The sequence below is a fragment of the Canis lupus genome, chromosome Y (genome assembly GCF_048164855.1).
Source record: "Canis lupus baileyi chromosome Y, mCanLup2.hap1, whole genome shotgun sequence".
NCBI lineage: Eukaryota > Metazoa > Chordata > Mammalia > Carnivora > Canidae > Canis > Canis lupus.
Genome location: NC_132877.1, coordinates 1,851,589 through 1,866,810, shown reverse-complemented (window position 1 = coordinate 1,866,810; position 15,222 = coordinate 1,851,589). Strand labels below are relative to the sequence as shown.

The 15,222-nt window shown below is 45.4% G+C and overlaps 1 protein-coding gene across 2 annotated transcripts in view; it reads left to right on the top strand.

Annotated features, from left to right (window-relative positions):
* LOC140629121 (cAMP-dependent protein kinase catalytic subunit PRKX) overlaps positions 1 to 10,736 on the top strand; it is a 74,248-nt gene extending 63,512 nt beyond the window's left edge. For both annotated transcript variants that reach the window (XM_072818601.1, XM_072818602.1), the window contains 3 exons: positions 1,711 to 1,788; positions 3,406 to 3,553; positions 6,041 to 10,736. In XM_072818601.1, the coding sequence (XP_072674702.1) occupies positions 1,711 to 1,788; positions 3,406 to 3,531 (204 nt within the window). In that variant the 3' untranslated portion in view covers positions 3,532 to 3,553; positions 6,041 to 10,736. The remainder of the gene's footprint in view (positions 1 to 1,710; positions 1,789 to 3,405; positions 3,554 to 6,040) is intronic.
* The last annotated feature ends 4,486 nt before the right edge of the window (positions 10,737 to 15,222 follow it).

Here is a 15,222-nt window from a genome sequence, read left to right as displayed (position 1 = left end):
GCAGTCCAACGGCTTTAATACGTTTGCAGAGTTGTGCAAGCATCCCCACAGTCCATGTTAAACAACATTTCCTTCATGTCAAAAAGAAATCCCATAGCCTTAGGTATTGTTACCCGATCCTTCCGTCCCTCCTGCCCTGAGCAACCGCTAATCTACTTTCTGTCTCTGTGGAATTCCTCTTCTGGGCTTTCACGTAAATGAATTACACCATAAGGCAACTTTTTTATTTATTTATTTATTTTTTTTAAGGAAACGTTTTATGTGTGGCTCCTCATACTGAGCATCACGTTTTCAGGGTCCGTCCACGTGGTAGCAGGTGTCAGAGCTTCGTTCCTTTTCATGGCAGTGTCCTACTCCATGGGTGGTGCCCGTCGTGCTTACCCATCCATCTGTTGATGGACACTTGGGTTGTTGTGAATAGTGCCGTAAACATGGGTGTGCACGTTTGTGTGTGAATGAATCATTTGAGAATGTGTACGTCATGTATGATTTTCACAGACTTCTCATGTGGACGGGAATATATTTAAGGATGGTTGCATAAACGGTGTGATAGCTCATATGCGTGTTTTGTAGCTGCTATAACAAAGGACCAGAGTCTGAGATCCAAGTTGGGCAGGACCCCTGAGGTCCAGGGCAGGGGCTCCAGGGCGGGTCCCGCCTGCCTCTTCCAGCGTCTGGGGCCCCAGGCGTCCCTGGGCTGGTGGCCACATCCTTCCCATCTCTGCCTCCATCCTCATGTGACTCCTCCATGTCTGCGGCTCCTCTTCTGCGTCTTACAAGGACCCCTGTCGTTGGATGTAGGGCCGCCCTCGTCCAGGACAAGCTCATCGCAGACCCTTCACTTACATTTGCAAACACCCTATTTCCAAATAAGTTCTTCACAGGTTCCAGGAGATATTTCGCAAACTTAATGTTACATTCAGATCCATTGGCTTCTTCCTGTGTCACAGAATTCATGTGTTTCTATCTTAAAAACTCCCAACATTTAATCGATTAAAAAAGTCACTGCAAGGGCCATAAAAACGGGGAAGAAGGGTAGAGTCGGAGGCTGAACACTTGGGAAGGGTTTTCAGAGACCATGATGCCCCCTGCAAGTTGGCGGTTGGCGTCACACTTGAGAATGAAGCAGACAGACCCTAACACATCGTCACTGTGACGCGAATACACTGATAAAGTAACTGGAAGGTACTGCTGGGTAGCTGTTACGATCTCTAAAGTTGCACATCGTGGATTTGAGTCCTACTCATGTGACTGACTAGCTTCGCAGCCCTGAGCCAATTATATCATTTAGTGAACCTCGGTTTCCGTGTCTATATGATGAGAACTCTAAATATCAAAGAAAACGGTCCACATGAAGATAGTTGGCAGATGCAGAAATGACCATGTGTCTGTCCCGTTTTATCTCAAGAGCCTGAGCCGTAGTCTTACCCTTATGTGCAGTTCACGGTAGTAATGACCAGATTTGTTTCTACTATGAATGAAAGCAAACTGAACACAAACAGCTTCATTTCCTTCACTTATACATCTCCCCCTAGCTCACGGCCTAGGGATAATTAATTAATCAAAACATAGCCCTTTTTTCTTTTTTCTTTTTCTTCTTCTTCTTTTTTTTTTTTGGTGCTATACTAAGCAAGGTAGAGATTACCTGGAATATTTTCTTTGCTGTCCCGTGAAAATTCTGTCTCCTGATGATGCCTGTTTCTTTTGAAGAATGGAGCAGATGACGTGAAGCGACACCGGTGGTTCCGAACTGTGGATTGGGAGGCGGTCCCACAAAGGAAACTGAAGGTACAACATACGTTCGCGGGCGACGGGTGACTCAGCATCCTTTACCTGTCTTCAGCGAGGGGCAGAGCCTGACTCTGTGACTCATTTATTTATGGCTGGTACATAATTAATTTGGGGAATACAACTGATCATCTCAAATCGTCAATAAGCCAAGATCCCTTTTTAGAGGAAATCTTAGTGCTACAGAAACATCTAGAGGTAACCAGTTAAGATTTTTCCATCAGATTTTTCTTTTTTAGTCTTGGCTCTGTCCCTCGCTGGAAGTATGACCGGGAAAAGTCCCATCCCACCAACTTCTAATGGGGAATGATAGATGGCATAACAAAGATTAGGTGTTCACCCAGCAGTTACGGATATCGTGCAGTGATGGTGGTGGATTAGATGGAGAATGCTTTCTAGATCACCGTTCTTTGAACGGACTATGTAAATATAAATATATTTTAAAAGATGTGTTTATTTATTTATTTTAGAGGAAGAGTATGTGCGCATGAGTGGGGTGAGAGGCAGAGAGAGGGAGAATCCCGAGCCGACTCCTCAGTGAATGTGGAGCCAATCAAGGGATGTGCTTTGAACCTCGAACTCATGACCCTGAGATAGTGACCTGAGCCCAAATCAGGAGTTGGCCGCTTGACCAAGTCACCCAGGCGACCTGGAACTGAAATTTATTTTTGACAGGAGTCGTCAATAGTGACATTCTCAACCTTGCACTTTTTAGAGTCAGTGGGAAGACTTGAGAAATGCTAATGCCTTTCTGGGCCCCTAGCCCAGAATCTTGGGTTCAGCCTGGACCACTAATGTCTCAATAAGCTGCTTTTAACTTTTAAATATTTTTTTTGTATTAAATGATTTATTTTTTTAATTGAATAAATAATACATTTTCATTGTTTAAAAACCAAATCTATATCAGGAGGTCTGCATTACCAAGAATTACTCACTTGTTCTATTTCCTCCCAAAGCCTCTTGCTAATTTTTATAAATAAAGTTTTATTAGCACGTGGCCACCTCCATTCATTTACATGTCGTCTGAGGCTGCTTCCCCCCCCACCGAGGCAGAGCTGAGTAGTCCCCACAGAAATTCGACAGCCTGCAAAATCAAAAATATTTCCTGACTGGCCCTCTATGGAAAACTTTGGCCAACCTCTTTGTCAATGCCGGTGACCTCGTATTACTGATACAGGATTGAGGCTTGGTGTCAGTGATACTGAAACTGGCACCCGTTGTTCTTGACATGTTTCTGGGATTTTCCAAACCCTGGCCGCTGGACTAGCTACATCAGAATCACTCAGACCTGGGAAGGCCTGGGAATCTGCATTCACAGGTCATCTGGGTGGGTCTCAAGTCTTAAAAAAAAAAGCAAGTGTTGGCCACCATCCTTCGTTCCTTCATTCCTCATCCTGCACCGTTGACGGATACTTTATTTGCAGTGTCTCTGATTCGAAGCTTTCTGCGTTCATAAACCAAGGGAATTCAGCTTTGGTTTTTTTGTGCCTCCCCCCATCATTTCCACTTTTATGTAAAGGCATAGACATGAAGGGATGCACGTCCCACCCAGGTGTGCAACGTTGGAAGCGACATTGCTTCCTAACTGTGCCTTTGTGTCTTGCCCTGGTCCCGCAGCCCCCCATCGTGCCCAAGCTGTGCGGCGAGGGTGATACCTCCAACTTTGAAGCATACCCCGAGAATGACTGGAACACGGCCCCTCCAGTGTCTCCAAAAGACTTGGAAGTCTTCAAGAATTTCTGAGGGCAGGACCCACATCTGGAAGGTATATCTTTTGTTTCAATAATTACACATCGGGATCCCTGGGTGGCGCAGCAGTTTGGCGCCTGCCTTTGGCCCAGGGCGTGATCCTGGAGACCCGGGATCGAATCCCACATTGGGCTCCCGGTGCATGGAGCCTGCTTCTCCCTCTACCTGTGTCTCTGCCTCTCTCTCTCTCTCTCTCTCTGTATCTGTCATAAATAAATAAAATATTTAAAAAAAATAATTACGCATCAGGGAGGTTGAGTGTCCCCATGTCAAGGGGATGTTGCGTTGGCCGAGTGGTGCATTCCTCATCCACTGGGACAGGAGCAGTGGGGCAGAGCAAGATGGAGGCCTTCTTGGCGGCAGCCTCAACCCTCCGGAGTGTGTTACTCACGGTGGGCAGTGCGGCCAAGACAGCATTGCCTCTGGCCTCATGCTGCCCAGGAACACGTTGTATGGAATTTTCTAAGCTCGATTTGACATTGAAAACAATGGATTTTTGAGTCTCTCATTTCTTTGAACCTTTGAAAGTCTATGACTCTATGTGTCTGGCATCTACGTATGGCTTTGAAGGATTTTTCAATGTGGGTAGTAAAGATCTTTCAGTTACTCCCATTCCATGAGGAGCTTGGTTACATATACCACCTAAATCAGGTTTTCCTTCTCGTGAGCATATTGCCGATGATATGTCTACCCGTGACTTTTCTTGCTTTTTCCTGTGTTTATCTCCCCAACAGCACTTATGAGGAGTGGGAGGAATAATTGGTCAATACCGTGTGCAGACGATAGCACTATAGAACCCTGGCGGGGAGGCAGGCATGGTGCCACCAGAACCCCGCTCTGGGCTGGTATTGCCACGCCAATACTGAGAGGAAACCTGCCTAAAAGTTAAAACATAGTAGAAAAAAATTAATAAGAGAAAGAGATGGCTGTGTGGATGAGAAAGGAACACATCTGCTCGATGGGTTTTAGTCTTTTCGACACATAATCATCGTTCTCCTGAGGTGCTCTTAAAATGAAGACTCTTTTTAGCTTTTCCAATTTCTGCAAAGCTAGTGAAGTCCAGTTCATGAGTTTTAAAGACAAAAGATGTTTCTAAGTTTGGTTTTGTTTTTGTGTGTGTGTGTGTTCTGTTCGCTTGCTTCAATTTTGAGTGATTTGCCCATAATATTTTATGAATTACTTTTATTCAGGCATCTTCCAATGATTGGAAGACGTGGATTGCTTTCTGGTGGAAGACTCATCATTGATAGTCAGAGGCTGGGGCCTTTTTGTAAACGACACACTGTTTAGTTGACTTAGGGAAACACAGAGCTGCTGTCCGATGGGTTTTGTCATGTATTCAGTGGATAGTTTTCTATTCACGGTTGAGAATCCTGCCCCCAGCTGGTCCAGCTACCTTTCTTAAAGCTCATTTCTGCACATAGGAATAACTTCTCCAGGTGGGGCATGTCCTTGGGAACGGATGCACAAACGGCATTTTTTTTTTGCACCTGGAATCATTGTGGACGTACTTGGGCCAGTAGTGGGGACACTGCGATGACCTCCTTGGCGAACCTTGGGAAATCAAGAAATCATTTCCCTGATCTGTTTATTCCACAACATTGGATCCCAGTCTCATCCTCGAGCAGCTGGACATGTTAACATTTTCATGTGTTCTCAGCGTTTTGTACACGGTGGTGGGGTCGAGGGACGACACACAGAGCCCTGAGTTTTCAGCACCAAGTGCCCAGGCGCAACCGCCCGTGCAGGAAGGTATTCCTTCATGAAGCAAAAAATGTCTCCCAGTGATGAGACACAAGTGCAGCTTCATCACTGCCCTCCAGAGCCGAGGAGGGAAAGACACTTGTCTTTGGAAAGTGAATTCTCACATCTCTTCAGCCCTTGGAGCACGCTGTTAGCACACCTGGCATGGAAAGACCTCACACTTTGGCTTTTATTTGGCTTCATAATGGAATGTTTTCTGTCGAGCTGGAAGGGTCTGCAGCAAAGCACATCGAGCAGAACCTGGTTTTGCTTGTGCAATCCATCTAATGTCTTCTCTTAGCATAGATGAGCATGGGATAGTCGTATGCATGATGCCATCATATCACATTTGAGACCCACCGTTAAAATACTGCTTAATTTTTTTATTAGAGATTTATTTACTTATTTAGAGAGAGAAGGGCAGAGGGAGAAGGAGAAAGACTCTCAAGGACACCCCTCACTGACCGTGGAGCCCGATGTAGGTAGGGCTCAATCTAACGATCCCGAGATCTGAAATCAAGAGTCGGATGCTAAACCCGGTGCACCACCCAGGCGCCCCACAGCTTAATTATTTTATTAAGCATCTCCCTTCCCTTGGAATTCCTGCTTGTCGGTCTTTGCAAGAATTTCAATGGAAAGTTTCTTCTTCTGTGTGTGTTTTATTGAGTCGTTTTTGAGTTATGAGTATGATTATGACAAAACGTACCCTGTCATTCTGAAAACTAACAAAGTCCTTTCTCTTATTTCATGTGGCACACAGGATGACTTGAAGCCTGCCGGGGACAAAGAGCTGCACACGAGTCCTGAAGAAGGGTCATGTCCGTGGGATAAAGACATTTCCGAATTCTGTACGTCAGGATGTATATAAAGAGACTGGAGATCCGTACAAAGTCATGGACCTGGCATTATTTAAGCAACTGGAAATTAAGCATCTTTAAGCAACTGGAAATCTACTGCACAGTAGGACATTTTGGAAAATTGTTTCGTTGTAGATTTTATCTTATCTCTTAGTGTGATGAACCTACTGTGATATCTTGGTTTTCCTCATAGACTTAACTTTATAAGTTTAAATGGAGCGCGTTCAGTTATAACCACAGGTGGCGTGTGCGTGCGTGTGCGTGTGTGTGTGCGGGTGTAAAAAGACCATATGACTGGTGCACAGGAATTGTGCCGTGATGTAAATCTTCATACTCAGCAGAGCCTGTGATTATTTTCCAAATTGCCCTTTCCAGATCTGTGTTTCTTGGCGACAATAGCTGCAACAGATAGGACGTGTTGTATTTTTTATCATCTTATGTGCGTTTTGTAGTTTGTGGAGAAAACATCGTGGGGTGGTCCACATCCCATGTCTTTAGTACTTCATGTCTAGTGACTTTAGGTCTTGAAGCCAAAAGGGGAAGAGGAGGACCTATCAATTCGAATTTGAGTCTTAGAATAGCCAATAGCCATTAACGTTCTTCAAGGAATTGAACGCGGTTCAGAAATTTCCTGCATTATATCCAGAAATTTCATATTCCGTTGTGAGGGTAGGGGACGGGTGGCTTCCTCTTAAAATCCAGTTGAGTTCTAGCTTAAACAAAATGCAGAAGCTAACAAAGGACTTTCCATGTTGCCTCAGTGGCATGGATGACCTTCATGCCAAGGTTTTCTTCTAACTTTCACTGTGGGAAAAAGTAAGACACCAATGAGCTATAGGATGTAAGCTCTCAGCGTCGTTAAAATTAGCCTCTCTTGTTCCTGTCCCCATAAATGTTCAGTTTGAGAGCGTTTGACTAGTTTGCACACTCTGGTCTTATCATAGGTAGGGTGGCCCTGTAGAGACTTCTCAGGGCTGGGATTCTATGTTTTCCTCTCTGGACTTGATCGTGAAGACACCACGACGAGCACCCTGCACTGTGTTTTCCCCTTGGGATTGACTTAATGAAAGGTAGTTGTGGACTGGGCTCCAGGGAGCGTGTTGCTAGATGTGCGTCTTCCCAGAAAACGGCGCGTGGACTAGAGGTCCGTGCTTTCCATGATCCATTGGCTTCTGTCTTGTGCTTCTCTTCCTCATTCTGAACTTTGCTGTGTGAATCTCAAGCGGTTGCCCATCCTCTGCTCACCGTGACTCAGCTGGACAAACAGAGCTGCTCACACCTGTGACGTGCCTGGTAGTAGGTGTCAACGATGACTTTCTAGTAGGCACCAGGCCCTTCAACAACTGCAGAGGGACACCCACACAGACCTCCAAGACCCCTTGCATACCCTTTCTTCTCCCATGCTGGGTCCAGAAAAGTCAGCATGTGCATGCCCTGGGAGATATGTTGGTGCACTTGGATGCAGGAAGAGGAAAGACTGTGGACCCTCTCAAGGTGTCTCCAGCTCCCACGTTCTTGAGTCACCTCGTGGATTCTTCACCATCATACACGTTGTTTTCCAATGCTGGGCCTGGGAAGGCCTTTTCTTTCCGTGTGAGCTTTCCTACCTCTCTTCTGCAAGCACATCTACGGAAGCAGAGAGCCGCCGTGGGGGAGAGTCACACGTGGGTTTAAGCAGCAAAATGTCGATGGCCATCCAGTCGTTTAGCAGCTTTGAGCAGATACTGCTCTCAAGTTGGAAGGCCGGGGCTCTGTGTGCCGGAAGATGAGGTGATGAACACACGCAGTCATCCAAGCTTTACAAGACCCTGAAATCGAAGCCACTCGGTATCTCCTCCTTTCTCATGCGTGAGCTGCTCTTCAAATCCAAATCCAATAAGATCAGAGTGACGACAAGATTTAGTAAAATAAACTCTTTATAATGTATAATTCAAAGAAAAATTATTTTCACAAGGCGTGCTGTCTGGATGTTCCAACAGAACAGTGTTTTTTAGCCTGTACTGAGCAATGCCCATGCTGTTTGCATTAAGTCGGGTGCCAGAACCGGCTATACGTTCACCATGAAGTTTCTTAACTGATCATTGGCTCTTTCAAGGCTAAGTCAGCAAAGTGACCTATGCACTGAGATACAAACCCATGAGGGAAAGCAAAGATCTCGTGTCCTCTGACTTGTAAAAGTAAATTATTATTATCTTGGAGCCCCGTGCTTCAAAAAATTAAAATAAATGAAACACCTTTTTGAACACGGTAAAACGTTGTACATAGATACACATTGACCCATACGCATATTTTCAGGTTTAATTCTCACTGTCCCGGATTTAATATAGGATATGAAAATAGCCTCAAGGAAGCATGAAATACATTGCCTTAATTTTGGACAGATACGCACACACACAGACACACAAAACGCCAACATTGGAATGCACAGATCACACAGTTCTTTAAAAACATTGTCATCAGCCATCCGCCATGCAAAACAAATTAAAAATTAAAGGGGATTCCAAGAATACCAGATGGTGTTAAACTCAGTCTTTGCCATTTCAATATTCAAAGTGGCACATGCCGTGTGTTAACTGCCCGTGGCCGGACTGTTAAATTACACAGAGTGACGTAATGCAAAGACTGATTCAATCAAAATGAGTCCCAAACACATGGGACCCTCACCATATATAATTGAGAAATACTTTATTCGGGTGGGGACACTTCAATTTTCAGGTATCTGGTCAAACATCCGTGCGCAGAAGTCACGAGAAGAAACGTCATGGAAACATTCGCAAAATTCGCATCGGGGAAAAGCTACAGACTCCTTTTGTTCTATGCAATTTTATGAGTTGGCAATATTTTTCTCAAATACACGTACCATTAAAAAGAAATTCCTCAGGAAACGCATGTCTTGCGAAGAAGCGTGTTGGGGCGGGTGTTGTTTTTCCAAGGGGATTGTCACTAACCCGGTTGGACACACGGTCTGCAGAGCTAAGAAGGAAATTAAATCACCACCGGCCGTACAGCATATCCTCCATTTGCGTTGGGCGACTTCCAGCTCTTGCAGAACACACGTGAGGGTCCTGCCGGGCAGAAACGTATCTGCTGGGCCAATGCGCGCATCGCGATTTCTGCTGTTGACCTGTCGATGCGTCGCAAGAAAGCCCGGCAATGAGATCGATGGATGTGCCCGGCTCACATCCTCTTCCCACCACCCCCTCACCCATCTGTCCGTGAGCACCTGGTACAGCGTTCTGTTTCATTCTGTGCTCTACACTCAAGGCCTCATTCCCTGGTCACCAACGACAGGATCGCTGGTACCGCTGGGCCGTCGCGGGAACATGGGATGTGTGGGATGCGTTTGCCATTTCTGTGTATGACCTACGCTGCCTCTAGATCTTGGACCAATTTAACTGTGAAACTATGGCTCCACGCCATAAACTGAAGGCCCCAGAGCCCCCACTCGCTAAGCACTGAGGGTTGCCCGCCCCGGGGAGTGCTTCAGTCTGTGTCCAATCCCACGACAACATCGACATTCTTGTTCTGACATTTCTTGGTTACTGTAGTGCAGGAAAAATACTTGGTTGGATTTTTTGTTGTTGTTCCCCCAACCAATTGATTTGACATCCTCAAATGATGTGCATTCTCAGAAGCCCCTGACGGCTCCCGCGGTGCAGATTTAGAACGTGATGATGCCTGAGTTCTTTTTCCCGGAGGTCCATCCACCGAGAGTATGGGTTTTATCGGCGTTGGGCGGGTCCTGGGTATTGTGCCGCGTGTCCCTGTTTGTTACGGAGATGAGAAGGCCTTGTCTTTGCTTCACCGTCAGTGGACGATGTCCATTTACCAAAACCGAGAAGACAAGCACATGAACGGTTGTGTCAATAATGTATTTGGGTAGTTTGATGTGTGTGTGCGTGTGTGCACGTGTGTCTTGATGGGGGTGGAGTGCAGGAGGGGTGATACCACCAAGCGTCACGTTTCCCTGTCAAGTTTGCTTTGCAGACCCCATGGGCTTGCATCCAAGGGAAGGTCCTACACAGTCAAAGGCAAACGTGCTGTAATGGTTTCCTGTCAATTGTCCTGTTGTAACGCATTCTGTGACGCTTTCGTTGGCTCTTCCCTGGTGGACACGACTGTTAACTTAAAGGAAAAGTCATTATGCGTGTGTGTGTGTGTGTGTGTTAGCAGATGGGATTTCAAGCCTTCTGACACTCAGGGCGTCTCGTCCTCTGAGATGGTTTTTCAGTTCTGCAGAGCGGTCGTAGCTTCCTTCTTCCTTGCGCTGTGCTACGGGCAGCCTGGCCGGGTCACCCGTGCACGTGTCGGGGGCCCCCGGGTGGCCGTGGGATGCCGCAGATGCGAGATGGAGTGCCTTTGCAGGTGCGGTGCGCCCCGGCGAGCCAGCACTGGGAGCCCTGTGGGGTCATCCCAGCTTCTCATGTGGAAAAAAAAAAAAAAAAAAAAAAAAGTCTTGCTAATTCTTTCAATTCTTGCACAATGAAAATCACTGTGATTTGTATATATATATACCCTAGGAAAATTTTACTGCTGCCTAATTTATGTAATAATACTATTCATTCCAGGTTTGTTTAATAAAAACTTTGTATCTTTTAAGACACTTGACTCTGGTCTGCTTCTTTGGTCATAAGGCAAGCTTTTCTGGGTTCATCTAGTTCAAGAGTCAGCAGTGTCTCTTTTTAAATTTAACTTCTAGTTTACTATTGGTATAATTGACATGATATATTAGTTTTGGACGTACAATAATGATTGGATATCTCTGTATATTGCAAAACGATCACCACCATAAACGTAGTCAGAATCTATCACCACATAGAGTCGTAAACATATTTTTGCTTCTGATGAGAATTTGTTTTTTTTTATTTTTAGGATGTTTTTTATTTATTCATGAAAGACATAAGCAGAGGGAGAAGCAGGCTCCCTGCGGGGAACCTGACGTGAGACTCGGTCCCGGGACCTGAGCCAAGGCAGATGTTCAACCACAGAGCCGCCCAGGTGCCCTGTGCTGAGAACTTTCAAATTCTTTCTTCTAAGCAAGTTTCAAGTATATGATACACAATGTGTTATTATTGTGTCATTTTTTTCAATGTTGCAGGACACACCAGGTCTCAGCACAAAAGCTTCCCTAGACAATCTGTAAATGAACGTGCTGTGTTCCAATAAAGTTTTATTAAAACAAAAACAGGGATCTCTGGGTGGCTCAGCGGTTTGGCCCCTGCCTTTGGTCCAGGGCTTGATCCTGGAATCCCGGGATCGAGTCCCATGTCGGGCTCCCGGCATGGAGCCTGCTTCTCCCTCCTCCTGTGTCTCTGCCTCTCTCTCTCTCTCTATGTCTATCATAAATAAATAAATAAATAAATAAATAAATAAATAAATAAATAAATCTTAAAAAAAAAAAAAAACACAGTTCAGGAGCCGAATTTGTTGCTCAGGCCATCCTTGGCCAGATTCTCATCTAGTGCCCAAGGGTGACCTGGCATATCGCCTTTGCAGCGAGTTAAAAATGTGCTGCCATTATCATTATCAATAAATAAGTTGTTTGCACGTTCTCTTTACTCACCTAGCTTGACACCTGGCTCTGCAAACCACCTGCTGCTTGCCAAAAACGTCCTGCCTTCGTCACTCAGGTCAACCCGGAATCAGTGGTAATGGTGACTGCACTTGCTGCAGCCACGTAGCAGAACATCTCAACAAACAGATGGTCACACAGGAGCCTGTTCACCTGCTGATGGAGCTTGTCCTCCCCTCCTCATGGAAATCCCTTGGAAAAGGGAATCTTTCAGGAACAACTATGGGGTCTGATTCCAAACCTTGTGAGCAAGGAATGCTCCAGAATTTCTAGACTAGGTGCTTTTGTGGTGACATTGTGGTTTGGGAGACGGTGTAGTGTGTACGTGCATGTATTTTGGGGGGAAAACCAGAGGGTTCTTGAAGGACGGAGAGAAATTATCTGGGGAGTAAGTCCTTGCCCTTTTTAGATGCTCTCATAGGGTTTTTCCTTTTTTTTTTTTTTTTCAAAGCACATATTCTGTTCATGCAGGTCTCTTACTTCCTTGAAAGCCACCATCCTTTTGCATTTTTGTTTAAAAAAATCTCAACCTTGTCCCCAAAATGTTAAGGTAGACATTTGTATGTATGTAACCAATCTTTATCCGCTCATTTTTGGCATATCGTGGCTGTTGTGAACAGGAGGTCAGGTGTCTCGTTGAAATGCAAACTGAAACCACAGTGAGACGTCCCGTCACCCTTGCTAGAATGGCTGCCATCAAAGAGACGAGAGAGGACAGCAGGTGCTGGCGCGGATGGGAAGAAATCGGAACCCTCGGGCACGGTTGGCGGGAATGCACTCTGGCGCAGCCGCTCTGGAAAAACAGTATGGAGGCTCCTCAAAGAACTAAAGATGGGGCTGTCACATGATCCAGCCGTCCCTCCAGCACTTACAAACCCTGCAAAGGCTGGTGTCTGTCCACTTTAGAGATCGTAGAAGTGAGCCCGCGAAAGACTCAGTTCTTCCTTGGAGGCCTCCCTGTGAATCCATCGCCCGGCCCAGCTTTAAGCTCCATCTGGTTCCTGCTCACTCGGAGGAACCATGTGACGTTTCCATAAAAAGTGAATAAGACCCTCATTGAAGAAACCAAAGAACCAGATTCTCTGTGTTCCTTCTGATGAAAACGTTGCACAAAAGTTGAACACTGTAGACCTACAGTGACTATTCTTGGGAGAATTTGAAGTTTGACGCTTTGCTTTTGCTTTAGGCAGAAAACTATGATCTACTTAAGCCCTACTGGGTCCGCCGATCTGAGCGTCTGTTTTAACAGGCAAATCGCCTTCCAGAAGTGCATGCAAGAAACTGTCTTATAAACCCTCTGAGGTTATAAGCTGAGATGAACTTTTATTATTATTTTTATTATTATTATTATTATGGTAAAGAACACATGATAGGAAATCTGCTGTCAACAGAATGTTCAGCGCACTTTCCGGGGTAGCTAACTACAGGCCCGGTTGGGGACGGCACATCTCTGAAACATAATCATCTCGCAGAACCCGGACTTCATGCCCAACGAGCAACAACTCCCCATCTCTCTGTGTGTCCTCCAGCCAAAAATTGGCCAACACGGGGACCTGCCCGCCCGGGTCTTGAATTTCACCCGAAACGATCTTAGTTCTCAAGGACATAATGGAGAAAAGACTCGGGCTTTCGTATCTCGTTATAAGCATCTGGCTCCGAGCCCGGTGCAAAGTCAGCCCTTACGGCACCCTGGGGAGCAATGTCTCAGAAAGCCACTGGCTGGAAAACAATTCTTCATAATGAATCAGAATCTGTGTGCAGGCTGCTTAAAATCAGGGCCTGGGAAAAGGGGTTGGGGGGGCGCCGCAAAAGGCCAAGATGAAGACGCGAGGTCACTCCAGTAAGTGCGAAGTGGACAAAGGTCACCTGCCCTGCAGAAAACGGAGTTCTTGCGGTTATTCTGCACTGTGTCGACTTCTGCTGAGGATGAATAATGGCCCAGATGTCTGAAAGGCCAGGATGGGCGGCAAATTTGGCACGACGAGGGATGCGTCATAATGCCCTGGAAATACCCATGTCACCGTCGACAGATGGTTAGATGCGTTTTCTTTTCTTTTGGGTTCCTTTGTCTCTCCAACCCAACTGTACACCATCCCCGTTCCAAAGGGGAGCCGCCTCTGCAGATCGAATTTGGGAAATTTGTGCTTCTTTCAGGATCTAATCTTTTTTTTTTTTTTTTTAATGTATTTGAGGATAGTTGACACACGATGTTGTATTACGTTCTGGTGTACAAAGTAGCGCTTCGACTTGCCTGTACATTAACGCTATGGTGCTCGCCACATGTGTAAGTACCATCCGTTCCCCGTGCAACGCTATTGCAATACCTTTGACTATATTCCCCGGGCTGTACCTTTTATCCCCGTGACCTACTCCGTAGCTGCACACCTGTTTCTTCCACTCCCTTTCTCCCATTTTATCCATCTCCTACCTTCCTCTCTGGCAACCACCAGTGAGTTCTCTGCTTTCATGGGCCTCTTTCTGCATTTTTGGGGTTGTTTCATTATTTACCTGTTTAAATTCCACATATGAGTGCAGTCGCAGTATTTTTCTGTGTCGGACTTATTTCCCTTAACATACGTGAAATGGACTTCTAGGTCCGTCCACGTTCTCTCAGATGGCAAGATCTCCTCCTTCCTGATGGCTGAGTAATGCTCCGTTGTATACAGACACCACCTCTTCTTTATCCATTCATCTATGGATGGACGCTCGGGTTGTTTCTGTATCCTGACTCTTGTACGTAAATGCTGCCATAAACATACAGGTATATATATATTTTTGCATTTGTGCTTTGTTTTCTTGGGGTAAATAGCCAGTAGTGGAATCACTGAATTATATGGTAATTGTATTTTTAACTTTTTGAGGAACCTCCATGCTGGAGCGGCTATACCACTTTGCATTCCCACCAACAGTGCACGAGGGCTCCTTTTTCTCCACGTCCTTGCCAACACTTGTTTCTTATCTTTTCAGTTTTTTTTTAATCTTTTTGTTTTTAACTCGTAGCCACAGAATACAATCTTAAACATCATTGGGGCTTATCACGAGATCCTCTGAGCCATGATTTTCAAACCCTCACTGTGGTGTATTGGGCAGAACTATCCAGAACCCACACACACAAACACACCTGAAGCCAAAGGTGAGCAAGCAAGACACTTCTAACTTCTGATACTAATCCTGTAGAAATAGTGTTCTCAAATATGTCTTTATTCATGTCTAAATAGAGAATCGTTTTATCTAAAATCATTATTTTAGGACTACTGGGAACCCACGAAATTGAATGTATGACCCACTCTTGCATCTTGCTTAGAGTTAGAAAAATAGTTTCCTACGCGAACCATAGTTTCCTGCTCTGAATCTCTACTTTTCCATGTTAAATTGGAGTTTAGTATTGGTGATTAAGGAGGGATTGAAAGCCAACCGGGGCGGAGAAGAAACCTTTCCCATGACATCTCTGAATCAAAAACTGGAATCCATTTTATTTTTCATTCCCATTATCCCATATGGCACACTCCAGCC